The 27,605-nt window shown below is 41.6% G+C and overlaps 2 protein-coding genes across 2 annotated transcripts; one reads left to right on the forward strand and one right to left on the reverse strand.

Moving 5' to 3' along the window:
* Nucleotides 1-365: 365 nt before the first annotated feature.
* LOC127006528 (prostamide/prostaglandin F synthase-like) lies at nt 366-11,640 on the reverse strand. Its single transcript, XM_050876482.1, has 5 exons — nt 11,287-11,640; nt 6,122-6,326; nt 5,736-5,851; nt 2,943-3,092; nt 366-1,816 (listed from the first exon to the last, which is right to left on the reverse strand). Exons 2-5 carry the CDS (start codon nt 6,255-6,257, stop codon nt 1,703-1,705), a joined length of 516 nt encoding a protein of 171 aa, XP_050732439.1. The 5' UTR covers nt 6,258-6,326; nt 11,287-11,640; the 3' UTR covers nt 366-1,702.
* An 897-nt stretch (nt 11,641-12,537) lies between these two features.
* On the forward strand, nt 12,538-27,395 carry LOC127006527 (programmed cell death protein 2-like). Its single transcript, XM_050876481.1, has 7 exons — nt 12,538-13,401; nt 14,557-14,717; nt 14,912-15,245; nt 15,623-15,784; nt 16,515-16,670; nt 19,254-19,378; nt 23,689-27,395. Exons 1-7 carry the CDS (start codon nt 13,291-13,293, stop codon nt 23,954-23,956), a joined length of 1,317 nt encoding a protein of 438 aa, XP_050732438.1. The 5' UTR covers nt 12,538-13,290; the 3' UTR covers nt 23,957-27,395.
* The last annotated feature ends 210 nt before the right edge of the window (nt 27,396-27,605 follow it).

Raw genomic sequence — 27,605 nt, forward strand, 5'->3', positions numbered from 1 at the left:
TGTTTTTTATTTGAAATATCAATATAGTATCGTTTTCGCATATCGGACTTATCGCTGGCTAGTATCGGAATTGTGGATTTATATCGGGTATCCGTTATCGGTTATCGCCTATATTTGTGTCTCCAGTTAATGAATATCGGTTATCACCGATAAGGTTTTCCATTATCAGTTATCGGTCATTGGGAATAAGGTTTTCTGTTATCGTGCCCAGCTATGGTAATAATCCCATACATACTTACATAATATAATTAAAGCAGCATACCTAGGTATGTAAGGCCTAGATTCTGTTCATAGAAATATTAATCTTTAAACTAAAGACTTTCCCCAACCCAGCTAACAGAGTTAAGTAATAAAAAAGTACCCCAGACTTTTCAGTATACATCTTTAATGGCAATCGTTACACAGTGAACACTACTTGTGCAGGTTGCCCTAGCTACCTTCCACCTCGTTTCCTGCCTAGGCATTTCAAAACAAGACTTCATTACAATAGGTCAATCAGCACAAGTGAATGTTGACACCAGATGCAAATCATGTCACACTGCATACAAAAGGTAAATACTTAAGGGAAAATTGAGGTACATTAAGACGAACATGAATGAGTCTTTCTATCAATAAACATTGTGCAGGAAATAAGAGATATATACACACTAAGCACTTACAGGAAAATAATGTTTCTATGACTGTGCAATAATTACTAATGCTGCAACGATTTTCAATTCATATGAAAATATGGTAGTCAACCCTTTTTCTTGCTACTTAGTCTGGATAACATAAACAGTAGCTTGTGTACCATAGCCTAGTTCACACAGGAAATCAAAGCAAGAGGTACAATTAACAACAAAGGGAAAATTTACACATATCAACTTTGCCAGTTGCATTTTTATCACAAAACGTGACACTTATTGTTCAAAGTATCTTACTGCAAAATGTCTACAGCTGCACTAAGTATTAAAACCTATACAACCTCTTACTGTTCTTCAAGTATTTATAGATCTTCTATATCATACCAGCTGCAAAATTCAGTCATATAAAAAATTCCTATTTTAGAAAAATAAAGAAGTCTTTTTATTTTGAGTTTATAGCTTCTAATTTGAGCAAAAAACGTAGAAATGCTAAAAGGTTACATCATCAATAACCAGAACAATTTATCATATAATATTTTTACAAATGATATAGTAAGGCACAAACAATTATTAACAGTGATCTATCACTGCAAAATATGACACCCTGGAGCCAAAAAATACTATTCAATATAAATGGGCTTCATCATGTCATATAACATTGTATATATATTTTCTGTAATATATAAAGAATGGTTAAGGTATCTGGAAACTTTTTAAACAGCTTTGTTACAGTTGCCATAAACACGACATAAAAATATAGCTCAGTTTAAACTGTCATAATGATTCATATGCATGTTATCTAAACTCTTTCAGAGCAACCCAGAGACAAAATTTGTATATAGAAATAGCAAACATTTAAAAGCAATAGCATTTTTTGACCTCAATCTTGGGAGAAATTTTAGAGTAATACCAATTCACATAGTTTTTCCATTCTAATAGGACTAAAAACAAATTTGTGACTTATACATATATCACTAACACAGTACTCATCTCATACACAATATTTTACCTCTAGTTCTTTGGTTATAGAAGAAAACTTATAACTCCCAGTTCATTCCTTATATCACACCTCTGCTTCATTACTTTTTGGGAGGCATGGAACAAGCCTCCTCGCACTCTAGATCAGTCACTTTTACAGACTCATCAACTGCACTAGCATCCTTCAGATTGGCAGGTTCTTCTATCCCTAGTGCCTGCAATAAATTAAATTAAATTAAATAAATTAAAAGCTACAAATTAAAGGTTTGTGTTGTATACTAGCAACCATACTTAATATGGGATCAATTGTGGCCAACAACACCGTCTCATGCCGTCTTTAGTCTAAACTTGTTTCCGCGGCACCAAACCCCTGACTCACCCCAACTGAAGTCGGGGTCTGGCTGCGTCAGGCGGGGGTCCATGCCAGCTATGTTGCATGAACAGTCCCGCTTGACATGGCAAAGCAGTGGCAGGACCCAGGCAGAACCCCGTCAGGATGCCGTTTGGCGGATTCATGACGGGGACTGCTGCCGATGTGACATTGCCACAAGCAGCGTCCTGCTGGGGACTGTTGGCGATGCAACGTTGCCACATGGGTCGTGCAATTTTCATGCCATTTCCATCCCACTTGATGCCACAAGACGCCGCCAGTCGGAGGCTCACCCAGTCTGGCAGTGTCTGACCCCCCCTGATGGCATTATAATCCCATTCTATGCCAATTTCTGACAGTCGTCCCATCCGGTCCTGACTGGCCCTGAATTTTTTTAAACACGTTAAAAAAAATCGACCCACTTCTCGCCTGCCCCTGCTCAGTGACAACTCCACATGCCCGGCCACATTTACCGCCAACCATGGCCAAGATGCGACACATTTTGTCCCGTTTTCACTGAACAGGACAGAACGTGGCCAAACGGGACACCAAGTCAGCTATGTGTGAACCCAACTTAAAGTGTCTTGATGGAGAAAGATAAGAAAACAAGTGTAAGTGGATGGACTGAGAGAAAAAAGATGTCCGAGGATGATGTGTATGACTGGACTGGGTAGGGGAAAGCTGTCAGAAACACTGACCCAACAAAGAAGTGGGAAAGGGTGTAGAGAGAGAGGTGTTTTTACTGCTGTGTAATACCTAAATAGTAAGATGTGTCTCTTATGCCACTGTGAAGAGCTAGAAAAAAATGAAAATAAATAAAATACATCCTGTGCGATAAAGAGGATGGGTGGAGTAAAAACTATGTACATTTTTTCCATCAATTTAAAGACATCTGAATAATCATTAAACCTTTTTACAAAACAAAATTGCAAAGATTTAAAGAAGAAAATCAAAATATTGCCACAACTTACCTTCAAAATATCTGAGTTTTCTGCATGGTCGGCTGGATTTTGTTGCTTGAATTCAAAAAGAATTTTCTCTCCTTTAGGAGCTACAACCAGAAGACCACCATTCTGGAAGGCATCTCCCTTCATGTCTCCACCAACCTTCCATGCTTTGCCCTGGAAGGAAAAAAGGGTTTTCATTTTCTGTCCTATCATCCTTGTTTCAAACACACACACACACACTTGGCCCAGATCTGACTGAGGTCAGACGTGGGCCGCGGCGCTCCAAAAGGAGCAGCCAGGGGCCAGCCTGTTGGCACCCCCCCCTCCCCCATCCCCTACGTCCCCCTCTCCCATTTCATCAAAATCCCAACTCCGTAAGAAACTTTTGTGCCATCAAGCTTCATCGCGGTGACAGACAGTGAGTGCAGTGCGTTTGTGGTGCCGTTAAGACACTGAAGAGGTAATGGCCAGTGTGATGCCTCCGTGGCCATGCCATCCGGCCGACTCCCCAGGTCCTCCCAGGTACGCCAGCCCGACCATCATCCGGCTGGGTTAAGTCGGTTCAGGTGCAGTGCAGTGTTGAGGCCCGTCACTCAGGTGGAGGCATGGGTGAGGCAATCAGCACTCCCCTCAACATTAAAGGCAGTGCAGACCAGGTGCATGACGACAGACGTTCCCACGCCTACTCTCTCGCTTGTCATCCTCTTCCCTTCTTGTCTCGCCGGCTGGATGCAGATTAGAAGATCTACGCTAAGCCCATAAACTGAGTGACGGTCGAAACCGCCTCTACCTGCACCCCGCCCCCCATCAGCAGCGACCTGACCCTTTCTGACCTGGGGCTTAACACCTGACCCGCCACCCAGAAGACTACCAAACAAACGCACTGCATTCCACCACCGCAGCCCCCTCCCCTAAACATTTTCATCACAACTTTCCCAGTGTTTACCACAGACCCCCCGATACCTCTTTCATACTGTACTTTTCCCCTTTTTATTGTACTTCAATATTGTATTTGTAACGTGTATATTTTCAGCTTAACAGCTGCTATCTCTTAATAAACCGATTATTATTATTATTACACACACACACACACACACACGTATGCACGCACATACCCACACACGTATGCACGCATGCACACACATTTAGGAGGAATGGACGTCAGAGGAAGGTGAGGGGTCATGGCTTCAAGGCTGGACCTAGTGTTTACAAAGGAGCCTGAAACATTAGAAAAGGTGTTGTATAAAATCCCTCTAGGACGAAGCGATCACATGGTAATTGAGTTTCTGATGAATGATAAAAGAGAATAAAGGAGAGAAGACCACAAAATTGGGAGGTAAAATTACAGAAAGGCGAATTTTGTACAGTTGAGAAAGCACTTTCAAGAAGCGGACTGAAGTGAGTTCTATGGAGCCGAAGCAGTAAAGAAGTGGCTGTTTCTACTCAAGATTTACAATGAGGGAATAAGGCGATATATGCCAAAAATGGGGAAAAGAGAGGTTAGAAATAAAATTTGGTTCAACAGAAGATTTGAAATAGAGAAGGGAGAAAGAGATGTAGTATGGAACAGGTGGAGAAAAAGGAAAAGACAGGACCTATGGGCAAAGTATAAACAGTGAGAAATTAATACATCAGAATACGAAGAGAGGAACAAAGGAACTACGAGAGAAATGTAGTAGAAAATTGAAAAAACAGCCAAGCTATTTCACAGATATGTCAATAGCAAGCTGAAAAACAAAGAAGGAATGAGTAAACTTAAGGTGAATGGTGCAGAGTACGGGGATGCGGCAGCAATGGTGGAAGTCATGAATGGTTGTTTTCAGGCAGTGTATACAAGGGAGAGTGACTTTTATGGACCAGAAGGAGAAGAAAATGTGGAGTACCTGGAGAGTACCTAAGTGGGTATTCATTTACAGGGAAGCAACACTGAAAGAGAAAGAGGAATGTAAATTTAGCTGACAGCAATAGTGTTTCCTAAGGCATATACTATACATATATTTACCTGGTGAGTACTCATAAAGAAAGTATAGCGTAAGAGACAAACACATCAGAGTGTAACAGGCTAGAAATGGTATTTATTAAAATCTTATTAAAAAGAATGTACTATAAGAAGGTATCCTTAGAAAACATGAATCCAACTGCCAATGAGGCTGGGCATAACCTTCCTACTGATAAGATTACAGCTGATAAAGATAGCGGTCATAAACCAAACAATTTCATTTTTCCTAATGTTTCTTCCCAATTGGATTCTCTTGGGCTTTGATTTTCACTGCAGGCAAGGTACAGGCAAGGTATAATAATAAACATGATTGGAAGGGTTCCATACATGCCTGTACATAATACTGTTGACCTTTTTCTCCTGATGAGAGCTCTCCACCAAGCCACCATGGGAGCAAAGGCCTTTTATTTTATTTTATTTATTTATTTATTTATTTATTTATTTATTTATTTTTTTTTTTTTTTGACAGTTGCATGCCCTACTGGCAACAGCTCCTTCAATGCAAAGGATACAAGACTATGCAAGGAAGGGATGTGCACTTCCCTAAAGCCAATATGTGCTGATTACATAATACTAATAATATGTAATGTTAATAACAATAAAGATGCTATATTAAAAAAAAGCAATAATAATAATAATAATAATAATAATAATAATAATAATAATAATAATAATAATAACAATAATAATAATAATAACAATAATAATAAAAAATAATAATAATAATAATAATAATAATAATAATAATAATAATAATAATAATAATAATAATAATAATAATAACAACAACAGCAGTAATAATGAGCTTTGTGAGTCACCTTTCGCACTGCTTCACGAGCCACTCTAGAGATGAGGGCAGGAACCATATTCAGAAAGCCAAGTTTCTTAAACTTCAAATCTTTGAAACTCTTCTTGTTTGTATCAATGTACAGTTCTGAAATTGAAGACATTTTCATTAATGCTCATTACATAAAGTTCTGCATGTTGAAGAAATTATGGCAGTCTACTTCATAAAGTACTTGATCAAGATTATCAGTTTTATATGAAAACTTAATACAGTCTTATCATGAATGAGCTAGTATATTTATGATATGTCACCCAGTAATTATTTTTGTTTCAGCTTTCTAATTATTAGAAAAAACTCCTTCTCCTCCTCCCCCTCCTTCTACTACTACTACCACTACTGAATAAATAAGCAACTGACCCCCATCAAAAAACTTCCCCTCCATGAACTCCTCCACGCCGAGTTCCTCCAGGCCAATGCCAATAAGGCGGACATTAGCCTTGGCCAGGTGGGGTGCCAGGATGCTGAGCTCCTTGGCAGCCACCCGGCAGAACATTCATCCAAACCGTCGCATGAAGAACAGCACACAGCCACCCTCCTGCCAGAAGCTGCCCAATTTCACGTCCTGTGTCAAGAAAAGAAGTCATTGATTTACTGCTTCTTTCTGCTTTGTAGATCTAGAGCTAAGGTTCTTGATCTATTTACTTTCACTACCAACCTTGATTGCTGGTCCTTTTACCCATCATTGGCACATAAAATAATCTAATACAGCAACACAGCCATACAACTAATTCTAACACAGTTGAGGTATATGTATTTGTTTCACAAACATAATCAGTATTGACTGCAAAAGTATCCATGAAATATACATAATCAAATAACAGGATTATAATATTCCCCCTGTTGCCACCACACTTAAACTACAAGCTTCTGGCTCTTTTGGAAACACATGTAAGTTCGTCTGGAATGGAGAAATAATTTTTTCCCTCCAAACTTCCTGGGTTTCGTGTATAGGCCATTCAGATGCAAGGCAAACTCTGCCATAAAGCTGAAGGGATACACTACACTTCAAAGCTGTTGGAGCCTTTATCTGCAACTAATTTAGGCCATTACACAAGCACTAATAATAAATGCTAGAACAATAATAAAAATAACAGCTGGAAATGTACACCTTTGAGGAGATGAGACAAGCAGAGCTATTCCATGGAGAGATTACAATATATATATATATATATATATATATATATATATATATATATATATATATATATATATATATATATATATATATATATATATATATATATATATATATATATATATATATATATATATATATATATATATATATATATATATATATATATATATATATATATATATATATATATATATTATTATTTTTTTTTTTTAAGCTAAGGAGACAGTTCAAGGGCATAAATAAAAATATGAAGAAAAAAAAGCCCGCTACTCACTGCTCCCGAACAGAGGTCAAAACAGAGGTCAAAGGAGTGTCCAAAAAGAGAGGTCAATTTTGGGAGGAGAGGTGTCCTGATACCCTCCTCTTGAAAGAGTTCAAGTCGTAGGCAGGAGGAAATACAGATGAAGGAAGATTGTTCCAGAGTTTACCAGCATGAGGGATGAAAGAGTGAAGATACTGGTTGACTCTTGCATAAGGGGTTTGGACAGTATAGGGATGAGCATGAGTAGAAAGTCATGTGCAGCGAGGCCATGGGACGGGGGGAGGCATGCAGTTAGCAAGTTCCGAAGAGCAGTCAGCATGAAAATATCAATAGAAGATAGAAAGAGAGGTAACATGGCGGCAGAATTTGAGAGGTAGAAGACTATCAGTATGAGGAGGAGAGCTGATGAGACGAAGAGCCTTTGACTCCACTCTGTCAAGGAGAGCTGTGTGAGTGGACCCCCCCAACACATGAGATGCATACTCCATACAAGGGCGGACAAGGCTCCTGTAAATGGATAGCAACTGTGCGGGGGAGAAAAACTGGCGGAGACGGTACAGAACGCCCAGCCTAGAGGATGCTGATTTAGTTAGAGATGAGATATGAAGTTTCCAATTGAGATTTTGAGTTAAGGATAGACCGAGGATGTTTAGTTTGAAGAAGGTGATAGCTGGGTGTTGTCAAAAAATAGGGGATAGTTGTTTGGAAGATTGTGTCGAGTGGATAGGTGGAGAAACTGTGTTTTTGAGGCGTTGAAGGACACCAGGTTCCTCTTGCCCCAATCGGAAATAATAGTAAGGTCTGAGGCTAAGCGTTCTGTTGCCTCCAGCCTTGAATCGTTAAGTTCCTGAAGAGTGGGTCTTCTATTAAAAGAAGTTGAGTAATGCAGAGTGGAGTCATCGGCGTAAGAATGGATAGGACAGTTCGTTTTGGAAAGATCATCAATGAACAACAGAAAGAGAGTGGTTAACTTGAATATACAAAGACAGAAATATACCTATATAAACTTTTTTTTTATCATACGGTATAAAAAAAATTCTTCATCCATCACATGATATCTATGAGAAAAAATAATTTATCGTCTTGTGTTATAAAATGAATGCTATAGATAACGACTTAAGAATGGCAATGCTACTATGAAAACATAGGTAGGCCTTATAGTATTTCAGATATTATTAGAAAACTAATAGTTGACGGCATCCAATTCGGAAGCAAACTAACAGATTCTGTGTGGTGATTGGCTGCCACATAGCAAATCAAGAGAAAAAAAGAGAAGGCGTGGCCGCCGGTTATATCTTATTGAAACAGACTGTAGTATTTGAGCAAAAATCCTGGATTTTTTTTATCATTCCACCCCTCCCTATCACGGCCATTGAGCACAGTACTTGAACTGTCCAAACAAAAAATACTTGGAAAGTTTATCCACTAGTCTTAATTTTTCAAACTATACATTTTTGGGGGTAGAATGATGAAGAGAGGGTAGCCTACTAATTTCAAGGCACTGACTCTTTATTTCTGGGCAAAATATGTTGCTTTTTCTTTTGCCCTGCTCCCAATTCTTAGCACCGACCCGCATAGTGGACCCATCCCTGCTGCCGCCCCGCTGTGCGTTGCATATTTCTGCCAGCCCACACAGCATGCCAAGTGAATTTAAACTAAGGTAACCCAACTAAACCTTACGTAATCTACCTAACGGGGGCTTCGCCCTCAACCCCCTTAACGTGACGGCTTTGCCCCACTTGCCCCCCCCTGGCAGGAGGCCTTCGCCCCCCTCAAGCCCCCCTTCTCTTTTCCTGAAGTCATTCATTCTTGCACTAGGCATTCAGGGACAAAAAAAGGGGGAATGAATATTCACGAAAGGGTACCCTACTAATTTCGAGATGCTGAGTACTTATTTCTGGACAAAACATGATGCTGTTTATTATGGAGATGTATTTTTTTTCCAGAAATCACTAAATGACTGACTTTTCAATGCCTTTTGTGCACCCACTGCTGCAGCCGCAAAATAGCTCGCAGAGAGGTTCAACTTGGGGGATCCGTGGGAAATCAGGGTTTTTGGGTGGGGGAGCATACTTAAACTACTCCAACTGATCTTTGCATAACCTAACCTCTAACGAGGGGGCTTTGCCCCCCCCGACCCCCCTCCTAACCTGGACCCCCCCCACATGTATGATGCGCCAGTAAAACTGGTTTTGGGTGGGGGAGCATACTTAAACTACTCCATCCGAACTTTACATAACCTGACCTCTAACGGGGAGGGCCTTTGCCCCCCTCAACCACCCCCCCTCCCCTACATGTATGATGCGCCGGTAAAACTAGAGAAGTACAACAGTATGTGAGACCTTGGAAAGATTACTATTCTCATGGGGGCAATATTGGAGGCGCGTAGTGAATAAGCGACTTATTTCTGCGAGGAGGTATTTCTCGCAACACCGGCTGTACCGCCGCCGTGGCCGCCGCCAGAGGGGTCTATCCTTTCGTGAAAATTATCCAAAAAAAGTTTCCATAATGAAAGTATAAAGTTTGCAAAAGGTGGCTACCCCTTCTTCAACTATAGCCTTTGGTTAAGATTCGTTTTAGTGCCATGCCAGTATCTCATTACCTACCTTATGAAACATCAGTAGCTCTTCATATATCTTTTCTACAAACCTTCAACAGTCATAGAAACGCTTTCAAAATCCAGTTCAATTACTTTTTTTCATTCTTGAAATAGAGGATAATGTTTACGATAACGCGTCGCCTCCTCTGGTGCTGGCCGCGGCGATGATGGTAACGCCACAGTCGCAAAATAGCTCGCAGAGGGTTTTGTTAGGTTAGGTAAGGTTAGTTAAGGTTAGGTTAGGTTATATTCATGCTCCATGATAAAATTCAAGGTATTTGCATAATAATAACAGGTTTGCTCTGGCGACGGCGGTGCAGCCGGTGTTGTGAGAAATACCTCTTCGCAGAAATAAGTCGCATATACATGTGGGTGGAGGTCCAGGGGGGGCTGTGCCCCCCCCTGGTTAGAAGGGGGGGTCGAGGAGGGCGCAGCCCCCCGTTAGCAGGTCGTAAAGTTTAATTGGAGTAGTTTAAATATGCTCCCCCACTCTATACCCTCTGCGAGCTATTTTGTGGCGGCGGCGGCGGCACCGTCGCCACGGCCGCCGCCAGAGGCGACGCGCTTTCGTAAACATTATTCCCTATTTTCAAGAGTAAAACGAAAGTCCTTGAATTGGATTTTGAAAGCGTTTTCATGACTGTTGAAGGGGTAAATTTGTAGCACTTCACCAGTCTTTTGAATGAATAGTCATTTCTATCGCAAATCACGTTTTTTTTTTACCCCCCCCCCCCTTCCAACCAAGAGACTAATGATTTGCGATAAAAAATTTAGAGCACATTCATTCAAAACAGAAATCTACCAGAAAAACTAGCATTTAAACTAAACATAACCCCAACATAACATAACAACCTAACCTAACCTAACACTAACCTAACCTAAAACTAACCTAACCTAACACTAACCTAACCTAAAACTAACCTAACCTAACGTCCTGGCCTTGACCGCCCACCCACCCACCCTCCGTTATAAATTATTTACGAGGGGTGTTTATGGGGATTAATTTACTCAGAATGCGGAGCTCTTTCTAATGGTCAGGGTAAGAAAAGCCATCTCTAGACTGGTGTACTCCTACAATAATACCAAACTGACCTAACCTAACACTAACCTAACCTAAAACTAACCTAACCTAACGGTTACATTACCGTTATAAATGATTTCCGAGGGGTGTTTATGGGGATGAATTTACTCAGAATGCGGAGCTCTTTCTAATGGTCAGGGTAAGAAAAGCCATCTCTAGACTGGTGTACTCCTACAATAATACCGTTGAAGGTTTGTAGAAAAGATATATGAAGAGATATGATGTTTCATAAAGTAGATAATGAGATACTGGCACGGTACTAAAACGAATCTTTACCTAGGAAGTCTTTCTTTGCATCAGCGGCCATTATACGCCATTGTTTATCACCAAGCCATGCCTAATAATACTCGGGCACGGCTTGGTGGCACTCGAGCAGCACGGCACGGTCATTGATATTTGCATGAGCAGACTTTTCTAAACAACCAAATAAGAAGTGGCTTACAGCTTTCGTATCCGCCTTCTTGACGACATTATCTGCAATCTTGGCCAGCACAGTCATGGTGTCAGGCTCACACACTGCCTCGGGACGGGGAAGTGTCAGTCACCGTGACGAGCGAGCAGTCTTCCTGTCCTCACCGCTGCACGCCAGGTGGAAGACTCGATCACTGGTGCCACATTTCTATTATCTCATCTCTGGTTCAACGGGTCGATTTCCATAATTTTCCCTAAATACTATTATACATATACATATCCAGTTGCTTGGAAATATGTGTTTTGAATCAATATCCACTCTGTTCACCTTTCCATAATACATAAATTATTCCCTTTCTGGCACTATAGTGATACTGCCTGACTCTGCCACCGAGGAGGCTGCCACACGCCGTCACGGAACAAACAGCGGCGGGGGATTCAAGATATTAGCCTTTTTATTAACTGGAAGCATAAACAGACAGTTACTGTGAGAGATAAACTGAACGCATATTTTTCTACGATTTGTAATGTTACCTAAGCAAATCTCGCCATCTATATATAAACATTTTTTTTTTTTTTTTTTTTTTATGATCCACTGGCCGCTATTGAAGGGTACAAAATTATAACACAGAAATACGATCAAGAATGCATGAGAGGGATTTTCAAGGTGAGGGAGGATCAATTAATTTAAGACTCAACACCAGGAAGTATATGCTTTTTCAAACAGGGCCGTCAACAATTAACTGGATCGAATGATTTGCCGGGGTGGGTGCGGTACGTGAATGCCGGGGTGTTAAAATTTCAATCAAGTCTCGTTAAAGTGTGGGATCAAGCAGGGAACTAAAATTTAACTATAGAGCACACGTATACATCTACCACACGCAGCCCACACTGAAAACAACTGGAGCCACAGTTTTATACATGCATATATGCATATATGCATGGGTTGCTGCGGATGTTAACCTTCGGGCCTCCGCCGGCAGAATTAATTAAGGGCAGCCACCGTCAGCAAAATTTAATTGTGACGTCAATTAAATCGACGGAGGGCCTCCGTAATCATTTGTGAGTATAATATATTAGTAATAGAGTGCATGCATGCTGTCTGCTGAAAACAGAAAGAGATAAGAAGAATTAATGGAGGCTGCGCGCATGAGATATGTGTGTCGACTGTCGAGTATTAATTATTTCTTATCACAGCAGCTGCCAATACAATTTAAATTGGCCTGACTCACCTGAAGAATCAATTCCAGGGGCAGGAGGTATATATAAGTGACTGCAAGGAAAAAAAAGATAATTAATTAAGGGATTGATTGATTGAATTAAAAAAAATTAATGGAATGACCGGATGATGTGACGTAATTAAGCTACAGTGATGGACAGGAAGGTTCGAAGAATATAATTACGGAATAGGATCAACGCGTCAGAAAATCAACAAAATTAAGTATACGTCGTACTTAATTCATTTTATAGTAGTCTATTATATTAAGCTACACAATATTAATTAATTGTAATTAATTAACACGCAGTTTCATTACACGAACACATGAAAATATATAGTACCAGCCATCATCCCTATATCCTGAGCCATCCGACAGGTGAACACAGAGATAACGCTACAAAACCTTACAAACTTTACCGAAACCCTGAATAAACAAACATTAAACATTCCCCTGCGATCTGTTATAAGTAGAAATTATAAGCGTAAAAGCATGAAAAATCCTGACTACTTGAACGTCCTCATGCGCATAAGGACAGAGCCAAAGGAATCAACCAATCAGAACAGACCTTTCCCCTCCACTGGCCAATCAGAACACAGCCTCGTCCCTCCGCTGAGCCGCACGCAAGGTCACGAACGCAGGAATTTATTGATGTATCGTCTGCTGGCTGCTGGAGGAGAGAGAGAAAGAGGAGAGAGAGAGAGAGGAAGAGGAGGAGGAGGACGAGTGTGCTAACAATGAGATTACCGTGAAGGTCATCCAGGTACTACAGGTCAGCGGGGGGTCATCAGGGCAACAGAGGTCATCCTGGGGTTACCATGGCCTCCAAGCCTAACCTGGTGCTGCTGGGGCATGTGGACGAGCAGGTGACCTCGAGGCCTCAGCAGCTGGGTCTTGCCTGCACCGTCAGCAAAGTCGGGGGCACGCCAGTAAGGACTCGTATTTTGCTGCATGTGGCCAATACTTTAGTTATTTTGCTGTCATTTCCGTTGATGAAGCTTGGCATTGTTCAGGGATTGCTTCGTGCTAGTTTCTGTCCTTTGTTTCACTGCACTTTATATAAATCATGCGTTATCGTGAGTTAATTTGGCATAGATTTTTTGGCATGAATGATTTTTACTGCTCAACAGTAGTTTCATACTATATGCTTCTGTTCTGTTACTACAATGTGCCTTTTCCATTTTCTTTATCTTTATTTGGTTGCATTTTGCCATTCATTGTTCAATATTTGTTTCAAATTACATGGTGTGGTCCTATTTTGCTTTATTGTGTCTCATTTCACTTGAGGTTACCTTATTTTACAATATATGACTTCCTATTAGGTCATTTTGGTTTATAAATCTGCAGGGGCATCTGCAGGGATTTTTTCAAGGGGGGCAGAGCCAATATATTCTAGGTCCCATACATTTATAAATCATTTCATATTATTATTGTTAACTGCAAGGCAATGACACATGCTGTTACTGATAACTGCAGCACCAACCATCCTCATGAGGTTTTGAAAAAAATATTTTTTAACAAAAATGTGAAAATAAATTAACAGATTTCCAAGGGGGGCAACTGCCCCTCTTTGCCTCCCTCTAGCTGCTCATGTATTTCTGTTATTCATGCTATATACTGTTTACCACATTTGTTTTACATTACATGCCTTTATTTTGTCTTTCTCTGTTGTGCCATAATATCCTCTAATTTTGGTTTATCTTTCTTTAATTTTTGGTTAATCTTGCTTCTCTCCTTATGTAATGCCTCATTAATTTTATCTTACTTTTTGGCTTTATTTCACCTTAGCTTGTCTTATTTGGCTCTATCTGGTTTTATAATGAGTTAACCTGCCTTTTATTTATCTCCTTATTGCTGTGCATTTTTTTTATAAATATATTGCTTGCTTTTGTTCCATCTTGCTTCTTTGTATATAGGTACCTTATTTCATTTAAACTTTTCCCTCAACTGGGAATTGAACTATGATCAGTGAGATAGGAAGGCAGCTCTACTGATATGGTTAAAAGGATATCCCACATCCAGGTGGGGTTTTGGGGGGCTACAATACCATCATCCTAATTACACCCCCTGTGCCAACACCTCAGGACTGGTGCTTGAGTGGGTGTGAGACACCTTCATGCAAGCGGTGTGGACGGAGGCAGTCGCTGGTGGTGCAGGTGTATGCCCCCTTGGATGGCAGCATATACCACCGCACACTGTTCCTCTTCGCCTGTGTCACCCAGGAGTGTTGGAACCGCTCACACAGGTATGCTACATTGATTTCAGTGCTGATGCACCCATACAAGTATAAGTATTATTTGGGTCCACATAATTATTCAGTAATTAGGGTTGCACTTTCTTGGTACAATTGCAGTTTACCCATTGATGTATCATTGTTGATTTTACTTTAAGAATACCCAACAGCCCTCACTTTTCTCTCACCCCATAACAACCCCATAGTTGGACATGCCTGCGGAGTCAGATCGTCGACCCTTCAGCCGTTCGCACGTCTGCCCCAGCCCCCAAGTCACCCTCTTATAGCAGTGAGGTGTGGTTTCAAGATGAGCAGGACTGGGGCACAGGCAACGACAATGATGGAAATGGAAACGCCGATAATTTTAACCTGGGGTCATCGTCCTCACAGCTCTACCTAGACAACATGGCCAAGACAACAACCAGTGGTGGAGGGAGTGGTGGTGGAGGGAGTGACAACCTCAATAACATGAACTCAAACACCACCTCCTCCATCACAGACGTCGCACAAAAGATGGAAAATAAGCTTAATATCATTGAGGTCAGTAGATACTGTCATGTTGTGGGTCTCATCCTGGGTTTATTTCCTTTTCCCTTCAGAAAATGGCTGAACCTCACTAATAACCATAATAGTAATTACATAAAGACAAAATAGAACACTCAGATGTTGAAAGAATAGTGAGACAAATGGATGCTGCTGGTGATAGGATATGAAAGAAAGAACACCTGAAAGTAAACCATATAACACAGCTCCATCATATATCTCAAAGAAGTAAAGAGATAACGATATCAAACCTTTCTTTCTCTCCTATAGAACATGCCAGCAACATCATCATAGGTCTCAAAGCAGAAGTAAAGGGGTGTCAGGACTTGATATTAAAACTCTCTCTCTCTCTCTCTCTCTCTCTCTCATTTCAGGATGACGCTAATGCTAATGAGGCGCTATGTGGGGCAGTGGGCATAGTGGGGCGTGAGGGGGAGGGACTGGAGGCCTCGGCCGTAATCGAGGGGCCAGAAGGGGACATGATTGCTGTGGACACCCCTGAGCAGCCCACCACAGACATTCCTGCACTCTTTAAGGTTTGCTTAATTTTATGGTATTTTACTTTTATTCTTGAGGGTGAATATGTTTATCAAATAAAAATCAGTTAAGTAATCAATGTGCACATTACACAATGCCCTTTGAAACAAGATGAATATTCTTCAGTTATGTGGTACCTGGTCTTCTCATTACTGGTTTTAGTTTTTTCCAAATAGTATTCACCACACCAAATGCACATATGTTGTTGGGGCATGAGGAAATCTTTGTTAGCATAACCAGCAATAGCTTAAACTAACTTGGTGGTTAAACAGAATAAACAGTCATGTAGTAAAAAAATTCCTGTGTTTTCTACAGTAGTGACTCTGTAGTGGAGGAGGGAGGGATAAGTGAGACTGTAGGAAAGGGAGATGAAGGGTTGGTAGTAATCAACTGAGTGTCTAGCCCTTAATTTACAAACATGTCTTATGATTCAACATGCAACTGCCCAACAGGACATTATGGACACTGTCAGTGATGTGCTGCCTAGAACACAAATGGTCAGTGATGTGCTGCCTAAGTACAGGTTAGAACACATTTGCAGCTGAGTGAACAGACACAACTGTAGTCTTGATGTTGCAGGGGCCTGCTTGATATAAAACACAACCTTAGGACAAAAAAGATAAAAACAACATCACCTCAAAGATAAAAAATAAACACCCAAAGACAATAGAACAAAACAAATATCTTATACCAGCACTTACCTAACCACCTGCTCTTTCATTATCTTAGGAGGCAGCCCAGGTTGATGCCAATGCAGATGTCACTTTCTTTCCCTTCTACCTGGTGAGCGAGGTGGAACCACCTGAGGACCTGGCCTTCTCTGAGCATGAGAGAGAGTTACTCGTCCACTACACCCACAACACCGGTCATGATTTCCGAGAGGAGGTGAGCTACTGGCTGTGGCTGGCAAGGAAAGGAATGATGACGTTGGGTAGTAGTAGTGTGGGTAAAGGAAGGGTAAAAGGAGGTAGTGGTGAGGGACGGGATAGAGGCACAGTGGCTCAGTTCGTAGCACAACAGTCTATGATGCTGGTGAACTGTGTTTGATCCCACTCATACCTGCAGTGGGATTTTCCATGTAAATGGCTAACCCATAGCCCCACCCAGCTTTGATCGGCACCTCATTAATCATAACCAGGGATGATAAAGGCTGTAGGAAAAGGAACACGCCATCCTACATCATTATGCCACTGGCACTGTACAGTCGCCGCCTGTAGAATCTAGGCCACCTCAGCCGGCTCTGCTTCTCAAATTTTCTGATAGGCGACATCTGCCACCTTCTACCCAAGGACAGTTGTCCTCTTGCTGTGATTGGCTAATATCCCCTCAATATGCAACTTTAGAGCTCTCTCTCTTTCGTTTTTTTTTTTTTTTTTTTTTTTTTTTTTTTTCGTTGTTGCCTATTGCGCCGGTAGGCATCTTCCCGGTGGGGCCTGATGGTCGGCCCAGCCCGTTCTGGCGCAGGCGAGTGTTTTATAGTGGCACCATCTTGCATTGGCTCATGCTGCCCCCCGGAACTCGTTCTTGATTCGCTTGGACGGCTTCCTCTAGAGTCCGGGTTGATGGGTGGTCTTCAGGACAGCATGTGGGTAGTTTTAAGCCACTCGGCAGTGACTGAAAAATCCGAGTGGTAGCGTGAGGATTCAAACCCGCGTCGTCCATCATGCGGCGAATGTGGGTCCAGTACGCTATCACTTCGGCCACCGCCTACCCCATGCCCTCTCCTTTCCCCCCCCCCCCTCTCTCTCTCTCTCTCTCTCTCTCTCTCTCTAAAAAAAAAAAAAATCACATTCTGTGCATATTTATTTCTGTAATAAACCTCATTTTCAAAGATTCTGCAGAATTTAAATAATGAAAAATGGATCAGCTTGTGGAAAGGAAAAAGTTAACAACCAGTGCATGTAGAGTATACGGTAGCCACTCGCAGAATCCATCATTAACTGGTTAATTACTTGACAATCCCTGCCTCCTATTGTTTGCCGTCCTCCCCATGGTCCTCACTAATCCTCTTCTTCCTCATTCCTCCTCCTCTCTCATTTACTCACTCACAGTGACAACGTTATTTAGGTCCTCTTGCAGAATTTCAGTCTTTACTGTTTCTTATATGTTTCGGCAATTTCGCATCACCTGCAAACAGGCTCATGTAACTGCTTACTTTCTCCCGGCATATCATTTATATATACTAGAAAAAGTATTGGTGCCAATACTGATCCTTGAAGCACTCCACTATCTACAATTCTCCATTCTGATTTCAGGTCCTTTACTACTTTTCTCATCTCTCTTCCCCTTAAGTAACTTTCCATCCAGTTCTTCATTTTCCCTTTCAATCCTCCTCTATTTTCCAGCTTCCATAGTAGTCTTGTATGTGTAACTTTGTCAAAAGCCTTCTTCGGGTCCCAATACATGCAGTCTACCCATCCATCCCTCTCCTGTGTTATGTCTGTCACTCTTGAGTAAAAACTCAGTAAGTTTGTTACACATGAACATCCTTTTCTAAAGCCATACTGTTTTTCTGTAATTATATTGTATTCTAGAAATTTTGTCCATTGTTTTTTTATCACTTTCTCGCATATTGTACAAACTACAGTACCCTCCCGAGTTTTGCGATCCTGGGGTTTCGCACTCAATCCTAAATTCTTACCATACTGACTTTCTCGCATTATCGCCCTGAGTTTCGCGTTGCTTTGACATGTACGGGTCACGTCTACTTACCGTCGGCGTCACGTGTGATTCCTTAAGGCAGTGTCACATTGGGTGTTTTCCTCCAACCGTTAGGGCTACTGGCAACCACGGTTGCCTGTGCGCCCAACTGGGAGCAAACTGTCGGTTGTCCGTACGGATGGAAAACGGTTCGGGGTACAAGCAACCGCGCAGCTGTATGTAAACAAACAGACGACGGCAGTGGCTGAGGAGTGTGGAGCAGTGGAAAATGGCCAACCAAGAAATTCGTAAAGTAGACTGCTTTGTTTATGTTCTGAATACGGGGAACCGACCTTGGCCATGTGTAACCCACACACGGAAAAGTTGGAGTTGCCGGTCGCCCCAATCGCTAACGCGAATGGAGAAAAAAGGCCCAGTGTGACACCAGCAGCTTAAAGGTGCGGTCCAAATCATCCTACCAACCGGTTAAAATAGGAGACGGCCCCAACCCAGTAAACATCCCCCAGGCTCACAAACACAACAGGTAGCCAACAAATCAGCTGATCCCAGCACAGGGAGTGAGGGACCAAGTGACCGCACATCCGTCCTTATCGGTGTCTCGAGTGTGTGTGTGTGTATTTACCTAGTTGTATTTACCTAGTTGTGAAATACAGGAAAAGAGCCGCACTAGGCTCGTGCTGTCCCGTCTCCATAACGCTTATTATCCAGTTTGGCTTTAAATTCATGAAAAGTAAAAGTAGTAGGTGGTAGTGATAGCAATTGCTGTGATAAGTCTCCATAAGTAACCAACTGATGGTGGTGTTGCAGGAGCTGGTTAGCAGTGGAGAAGGGAAGGGAGACGGCGTGTATGAGAAGGATGTGGCCATCCATGGAGATGTCTTCCTTCACAAGTTCAAGAAGAGAATCTCTAGAAGTCCACAGCAGGTGATGAGGTATGTATACACACACACACACACACACATGAAAATGCACACAGTACTGTAGTGATTAGCATGCTTGCCTCACAGCCAAGAGCTTCCAGGTTCACTACCAGGCAGAGTGGAGACAGATGGGTAGGCCTAGTCTCCTTCAGTTTGTGCCCCCTGTCCACCCAGCAATGAATGGGTACCAGGTGTCAGTCAAGGGTCTTGTCCTTCCTCCCAGGTCTGTGTGTGTGTGTGTGTGTGAGATTTCAGCCATACTCAGAGATCCATCACTTTTTATTTTATTTTAATTTTTTATTACAACAAAGGAGACAGCTCGAGGGCAACAAAGAGTGTAGGAAAAAAAAAAAAAGCCCACAACTTGCCACTCCCACAACAGACAAAAGTAAAGAGTAGCCAAAAGAGAGGTCAATTTCAGGTGGAGAGATGTCTTGATACACTCTTCTTGAAAGAGGTCAAGTCATAGGCAGGAGGAAATACAGACAAAGGAAGGCTGTTCCAGAGTTTACCAGTGTAAGGGGTGAAAGGTTGAAGATGCTGGTTAACTCTTGCATAAGGGGTTTGGACAGTATAGGGATGAGCTAGAGTAGAAAGTCGAGTGCAGAGGGGCCGGGGGAGGGGGGGAGGCATGCAGTTAGCAAGTTCAGAAGAGCAGTCAGCATGAAAATATCGATAGAAGGTAGAAAGAGAGGCAACATGGCAGTGGAATTTAAGAGGAAGAAGACTGTCAGAATGAGGAGGGGAGTTGATGAGATGAAGAGCCTTTCAGCCATATTCTCAGTGAAGCTCTTCCCTCTTCGTCGAAGCGTCTCTTAGAGAGTGTGTTTCTGTTGAAGGGCCCAGTCCCTAACCTTCGAAACAATCTTTCCGTGTAGTGTTGGTACTACTGCAAATCAAACAAACGTTGAAAACAGAAACCTTAATGCAATTTAGGCACATTTCTATAATGGATTATATAGTGTGACTAATATTTATGTAAACAGTGCTTGATACAGTGACATACATTATATATAGCAGAAATTTTACATTGATGCATTTAATTGGTTGGTACCCATGGCTATGTTTGCTTCGCTTTCATATCATCCCGTTACCTGTGGGCGGAGCTTAGGAGACCTCGTTAGAATAAACTGCTTTTATTTTCTTTATTTTCCTCCTGTTCCATGAGACATCTCTTTCTCCCTTCGTCATTTCTCACTTGTAAATATATTTTAACTAGCTTTAGAGCTCCTATCAGTGGGTGAAAAATGGTATCATCTATATTGCTGAGCTTTGCTAAGCTCCACCCACAGGTGACGTCACGAGTTTGGAGATTGGCTGTGGTAAGCCCAGCACGGAGTATCGAATACCACCACATATTCATACAGACTTGTGAAACAAGCGCCCGGAGAAAGCCTGTTAGTCCGTCACTTTAAAATTCATCCCAGCAATCTTAATTCATGCTTATGGTTCGAAGTGCCCGCCCTACAAACGCTCAAAAAAGATAACTGTTGTGAATAGTTGAGACTAAAGGGCGGGGCGTGCTGGTTGAGAGGTGTGTTCCAGTGTTGGCTTAAATTATCATAGGAACTGTGAAGTCTTGAATAAACAGAAAAATATTGTTTCTCACATTGTATTATTTTTTGTATAAGGCCTGGAAAACTTAAATTGTTCTTATACCCAATTAATAATACAGCAACATGGAAAAATGTTGTAATAAAGCATTAAATGTGCGAAGATATTAGCGAAGAGCGGGCCTTCACCTCCTCTTCGTCAAGAGAGGAAATTAGTTCATTTTTTTCCCGCTCGCCGCTTCGCGCGCTGCATCAAAGACACTCCTTGTCACTGAGAATACCGTTTGGTCCACGAAGCCTTGTTTCCTCGCGTGAAGGGGGAAGAGATTCACTGAGAATACGGCCGTTTGACTCTACTCTGTCCAAGAGAGCTGTGTGAGTTGAGCCCCCTCACACACGTGATGCATACTCCATACGAAGGCGGACAAGGCTCCTGTATATGGACAGCATCTGTGCGCGGGATAACTGGCAGAGACGATACAGAACGGCTAACCTCAAGGAAGCTGATTTAGTGAGAGAGGAGATATGGAGTTTCCAGTTGAGATTTTGAGGTAAGGATAGACTGAGGATGTTAAGTGTAGGAGAAGGTGACAGCTGAGTGTTGTCGAAGAATAGGGGATAGGAGTTTGGAAGGTTGTGTCGAGTTGATAGGTGAAGAAATTGAGTTTTGAGGCGTTGAAGGACACCAGGTTCTTCTTGCCCCAATCAGAAATGAGAGTAAGGTCTGAGGTTAAGCATTCTGCAGCCTCCAGCCTGGAATCGTATAGTTCCTGTTGGGTTGGCCTTCTATCAAAAGAAGTTGAGTAATGCAAAGTAGAGTCATCGGCGTAAAAATGGATAGGACAGTTCGTTTTGGAAAGATCATCAATGAACAACAGAAAGAGAGTGGGAGATAAGACAGAGCCCTGTGGGACACCACTGTTGCTAGGTTTAGGGGAAGAACAGTGACCGTCTACTACAGCAGTGATATATTGGTCAGAAAAGAAACTGGAGATAAAGGTACAGATAGAAGGATAGAAACTGTAGGAGGGTTGTTTGGAAAGCAAAGATTTGTGCCAGACCCTATCAAAGGCTTTTGACATGTCTAACGCAACAGCAAAAGTTTCACCAAAACAGCTAAGAGAGGATGACCAAGAGTCAGTTAGGAAAGCAAGAAGATCACCAGCAGAACACCCCTTGCAGAAAGAAACTCAGAAGTGGATAGATCCTTAACCCCCTCAACATGAGGACGTGTATACTGAGTCCTTGCATGCTCCGTACCATATCCGAGGACGCGTATACTGCATCCTGGTTTGCTTTAGACAGCACACGAGTTATTTCATCTCGGACATTGTATGATTGTTTTTAGGATAGGTCGGATATGATACGGTGTCTTATTTGACTCAATGTTGTTATTGTGTGATAAAGTAAGTGTGTCTTGCGTGCATTTGTACTTGACAGTAACAATCAATTCTAACAGAAAATAACAAAAATAATGAGAGAGAAATGATATATGTGTATGTGTGTGGAGTTCCTCTTCCCTTGAGTTGCCAAGTGGCTGGCTGTTGAGTGCATTGTCTCCACCACCCCCTCGGCTCTGGGACACGGCCTGAGGGTCACGCGCGAGCTCCGGCCTCCGCCTTACATCCATCCTGCTGTCTGTTCTTTCTTACTTTCTTTCTTTCTTTCTTTCTTTCTTTCTTCCTTCCTTCCTTCCTTATACCTCCTTTCTGCAGTGTGTGTGTGTGTGTGTGTGATGCGGCGTGAGGCTCACACGTGAGCTCCAGCCTCCCCCTCACATCCATCCCGCTGTCTATTCTTTCTTTCTTTCTTCCTTCCTTATACCTCCTCTCTGCAGTATGTGTGTATGTGTGTGTGTGTGAGAGAGAGAGAGAGAGAGAGAGAGAGAGAGAGATGCTAATATTTCTTGCAAATTTCTCTGTATATTTATGCATACATCTCAAAATTATCAAATAATTTATGTTTCTTTATGTGCACCATTTAATTTTGCATGTTCTTATATATAATACATTATGTTTATGTTGAGTTTATGGGTGAAAACTTGTTATAATCAGAAGCGACATCTGAAATTTGGCGCGCATGGCCATCCCGGATACGGGGCAGGGCGCTGTTTTCACCCAGCCGTAGTGAAGGGGTTAAGAAACTTCTGGTTAAAGATTGATTCAAAAGCTTTAGATAGACAAGAAAGTAAAGCTATAGGACGGTAGTTTGAAGGACTGGAACGGTCACCCTTCTTAGCCACAGGGTGTATGTAGGCATATTTCCATCAGGAAGGAAAGGTAGATGTTGACAGGCAGAGGCAAAAGAATTTGACCAGGCAGAGTGTCAGCACAGAAGCACAGTTTTTAAGGACAATAGGAGGCACTCCATCAGGTCCATAAGCCTTCTGAAGGTTGTGATATTTAATCTCATTCAGGAAAGGTACTTGCTGGCAATCGTGAGTATCATGTGAATTACACACACACACACACACACACACACATGAAACAGACCAACACAGAAACGCATGACAAGCGCAGCTTGTGATCAGGCCATGTGTGAATTACAGACATTCACGTACGCATGCACACACACACATAACCATTTCCACATATACACATGTGCATACCTTTCTTTCCTCTCCTCCTCCTTGCTCCGCTTCTAATAACAGTACTGTTAGAGATGTTAATACTGGTATACTGCAACAAGCAGAAAATAGAAGCAGAGGTGAATAACATCACTAACCCCTCTAAAGACACCACCTGACCCTCACTCAACCCTTACCTTCAGATACTGCCGGGAGGAAGGAGCTGCACCATTGTGGCTGAGGCCCCCAGCCCCGGGTGAGGGGGCAGGGAAGTGTCAGCACTGTGGGGGAAGTACCATCTTTGAGCTGCAACTGACGCCCCAGCTTCTCCTACACCTGCGTGTGGCAGGGGTGCAGGGAGTGCCGCTGGAGTTTGGTACTGTGGTTGTGTTCACATGTGCTGCATCCTGCTGGGAGGAAAAGGACTTGGTTAAAGAGGAGGTGTTGATTGTCCAGTGTGAAGTGATCTAATGTTCTGGTCAAATCCTTGTCAGGTCAAGCTTGCTCCACCCACCAACTACCATCCATGTGCATCACATGACAGGGAGCCATAATCACTCAGGCCTTCCCCAGTGATTTGTTCTGCACCTCTGAGGCTTGTGTCACTGATTCGTTTGGTTGGTCAGGTTCAGATTGATGACTGATACATAAATAATTGGTGCTTTAAAGTCCAGTTAATATTATGCTTATAAGAGAGAGTTTACATTTGATCTATTTAAAATAATGAATAATTTTTACATCTTTTGAAGCCAGGCCAAGCTGCTGGTAAAGCAGTATTTCAATAGCATCTTATATGTTCTGCTGCATCTATGCAAGCTACTCTTGCTTACTTTTTACTGGAGATATAAATATTCTATTTAATGTTAGGGTCACATAGGACAAAGTGATGGAACATTACCTGTGAACAACCATTGTTGGAAACACTAAAAATGACACACAAGGCAAACATTTTCCATTTAGCTTAAGTTTTAGTTCCATTATATCATTTTCAATAAACAATTTATTTTGTTTACGTAATACATATTTATTTCAACTAGCCCACAAGTCACTAACACCACACGCACATCCTTTCATACTCTCTCACTCACCTTCCATCCACTGTGCAATACCTTCACTTGGATACCTTCACCATATCATCACAACCTCAGAGATTCCCATTTACTCCCACTACTCAGTGTAACAAACCCATTTCTATGTATACTACTGCAAGAGGAGGCAGTGCAATAGCCATGTGATACTGTAAATTTGTGCCGTACTGAGTGACACTATCATTTGTCTCATTGCTGATACTCACTCTGAGATTCTAATTTCAATAATGTCTTCATTGAGTGCAGCTTTTGTATATGTAAATATTTAAGTATATGAAGTAAGAGCATGTGATAGATGAGGAGAATTTTCATGGAGAGTAAAGGTAGAACTTGAGTGATATTATGAAGCCAAATACAGTGAGCTTAATACTAAAATGATTAAAGTTCCATTAGACTTCTTAGAAGCATATTTCACTCATGATCTTCCAGTCCAAAATTTCATTGATTGAGACATCAATCCAGTAAGTATTGTCTTGGCAAACTCTACCATGAAGCTCCTTTGAAAATGACACACACACACACACACACACACACACACCAAAGACCACAGTAATAGTTAAAAGTAGTGTACAATTCATGCATCCCTTTATCTTTTGGTTCACCTTCAGGTTATGTTTACATGCAAAAACTTGTTTTGGTATAGTTCCTTTAACAGTTGTATATTTATAACACCAAGATATGCCAATATATAACATGAAAACCTTTGCCTACTTGACTCCTCATGACTAGATCTCTTATGTGTATGTATACTCTCACTTTTTCCATCAAGGTTGTGGTCCCCCAGCAGACTGAGGTAGTCAGGGCTTTGCCTTATAACAAAACACATCCTACAATTAGGTTTGCATGGTTATCACTTTTGCTGATGAGTTGCTCCCTCTAGACAGTCAGTTGAGTGGTAGTTTTGTTGTGATTGACAAATCCAGCCGTATTGTAAAAAAAAATTCTGTGAACAGCATATGATTTCATCCTGACCTTGTCAAGTGGGATTGCTGTTATGTCAGATGAGGTCTCTTGTGGCTGAATCATATTTTAAATGTAGTTGAAATCTTTGAGAACACAGAAAAGAGTCAAGAGTTTAGCAAGCACACTTTGTGCACTATTTAAAGTCCACTTTGAGCAAGAAGTATTAGAAGTTCTAGATATATTGCTCTATTAGGGATTACAGATTTAAAGCTTTTCCTGTTTCACACTCATTACAAGTACATGGGGTCACAGTCTGACTCGCCTAAACCATTAAGTCCATAAGTCACAAAGTTATACAAAGCATGCAGTTCAATCCCACCAGACGCTGGCTTCTTAGGCACTCCAAGTTAACAACAGACACACTTGGAGCTGCTAATCTCATAGTTCTTGTCTGCCCGTTCCATTTATTTTCAAAAGATATCAGACAAGCATCTGTTTGTCTTAGTATTGACTGTTTGTGTCTGGGGGATCAGTGTGGGCTACTTCACAACCATCCATTTCCTTCTCTGCCATTATAAGCTTTCTTAGGGATAGTAGTTGTAGCTTAGCTTTGCTCTGAAAGTGCTCTGAAAGTGCAAGATAGCAAGAAGAGAGAATGAGTGCACACTTCCCCATACTAGTAATGTACTAAGTGTTTTCTTCTCTTTCATTCCTTATACTGTACATTTTAACATTTTGATGTACACCATGAGGACTTGCGATGAGTTCCTTATGAACTTAGTGAGTGTTCGATTCTCAGCAAGTGAAAGATGGCAGCTTGTCTCTGTGAAAGGTTGTGAGGAAAGGCACTGAAGGCAAACAAACATACATGCATTGTAAGCATAATCTTGTCTATAGTGTGCAGTGGTGTGACAACAAAGTGGAGACGCTGCCTTTTAATAATTAATCAAGGCTTGAGAAATGCCAAGCCAAGTTTCCTTAAAAATCAAACAACATTGCTCACTGCCTAGAAAATGGAATGAAAGAAAATCCCACAGGTTTGCTGCTTCGTGTTTAGCATTTTTTTATTGATATTATTAAATGAGCTGAAGTGAAACCAATGGACTGACTGAACATGAAAACTAGTACTTCACCTGCTCATGATGATATTTGCAATCACAAAGTGTACAAATTATAAATTCACATTTTTTTTGTAAAGCAACAAAATTTATTGTGGGATGCATCATGACTTATGTACTGTGTGTGTGTGTGTGTGTGTGTGTGTTATATTTACCTATTTGTAGTCTACTGGGCCCGAGCTAACCTCTAATAGTCCCGTCTCCATATCTAAATTCATCCAGCCTTTCCTTCATTTGTTAGACACTGTTTGCCTCCACCACCTCTTCCTGCAAGCTGTTCCATGTGTTAAGACTTCTATGTGGAAAACTATACTTTTTTAAGTCACTCAAACAGTTTCCTTTATTAAGTTTCTTTCTACATCCTCTCAGCCCCTGCATTCTTGCAGTTAAGAAGAGATCATCTCTATCCACCTCATCAAACTTATTTACCAACTTATACAGCATGATGAGATCCCCTCTCTCCCTTCTTTGTTCCAGTGTCGTCAAGTCCAACTCCTTCAATCTGTCTTCATACAGCATATTCGAGAGTTCTGGGACCATTTTAGTTACAATTCTCTGTATCCTTTCTAACTTTCCGATATCCTACTTTTTGTGAGGCGACCACACACCTGCAGCATATTCAAGCTGTGTGTGTGTGTGTGTGTGTGTGTGTGTGTGTGTGTGTGTGTGTGTGTGTGTGTGTATTTACCTAGTTGTGAAATACAGGAAAAGAGCCGTTTTTGTGTGTGTGAGAGAGAGAGAGAGAGAGAGAGAGAGAGAGAGAGAGAGAGAGAGAGAGAGAGAGAGAGAGAGAGAGAGAGAGAGAGAGAGAGAGAGAAAGTGGCCACATGTCACAGGCAACCATGCCTCATCTTCATAATGCACATCTTGGCCAGTATTTTTAGTCATCTGTTAACTCTTAAGATATACATTAAGTTCCCACAGTGTGAGTTTGTTGATTCCATGTATCACTTTGTTGACGAGGTCTGAGACAGTATTTAAGGTAGTATGTAAAATTGTTCAGATTACTAC

This window comes from Eriocheir sinensis, chromosome 33 (genome assembly GCF_024679095.1).
Source record: "Eriocheir sinensis breed Jianghai 21 chromosome 33, ASM2467909v1, whole genome shotgun sequence".
Taxonomy (NCBI): domain Eukaryota; kingdom Metazoa; phylum Arthropoda; class Malacostraca; order Decapoda; family Varunidae; genus Eriocheir; species Eriocheir sinensis.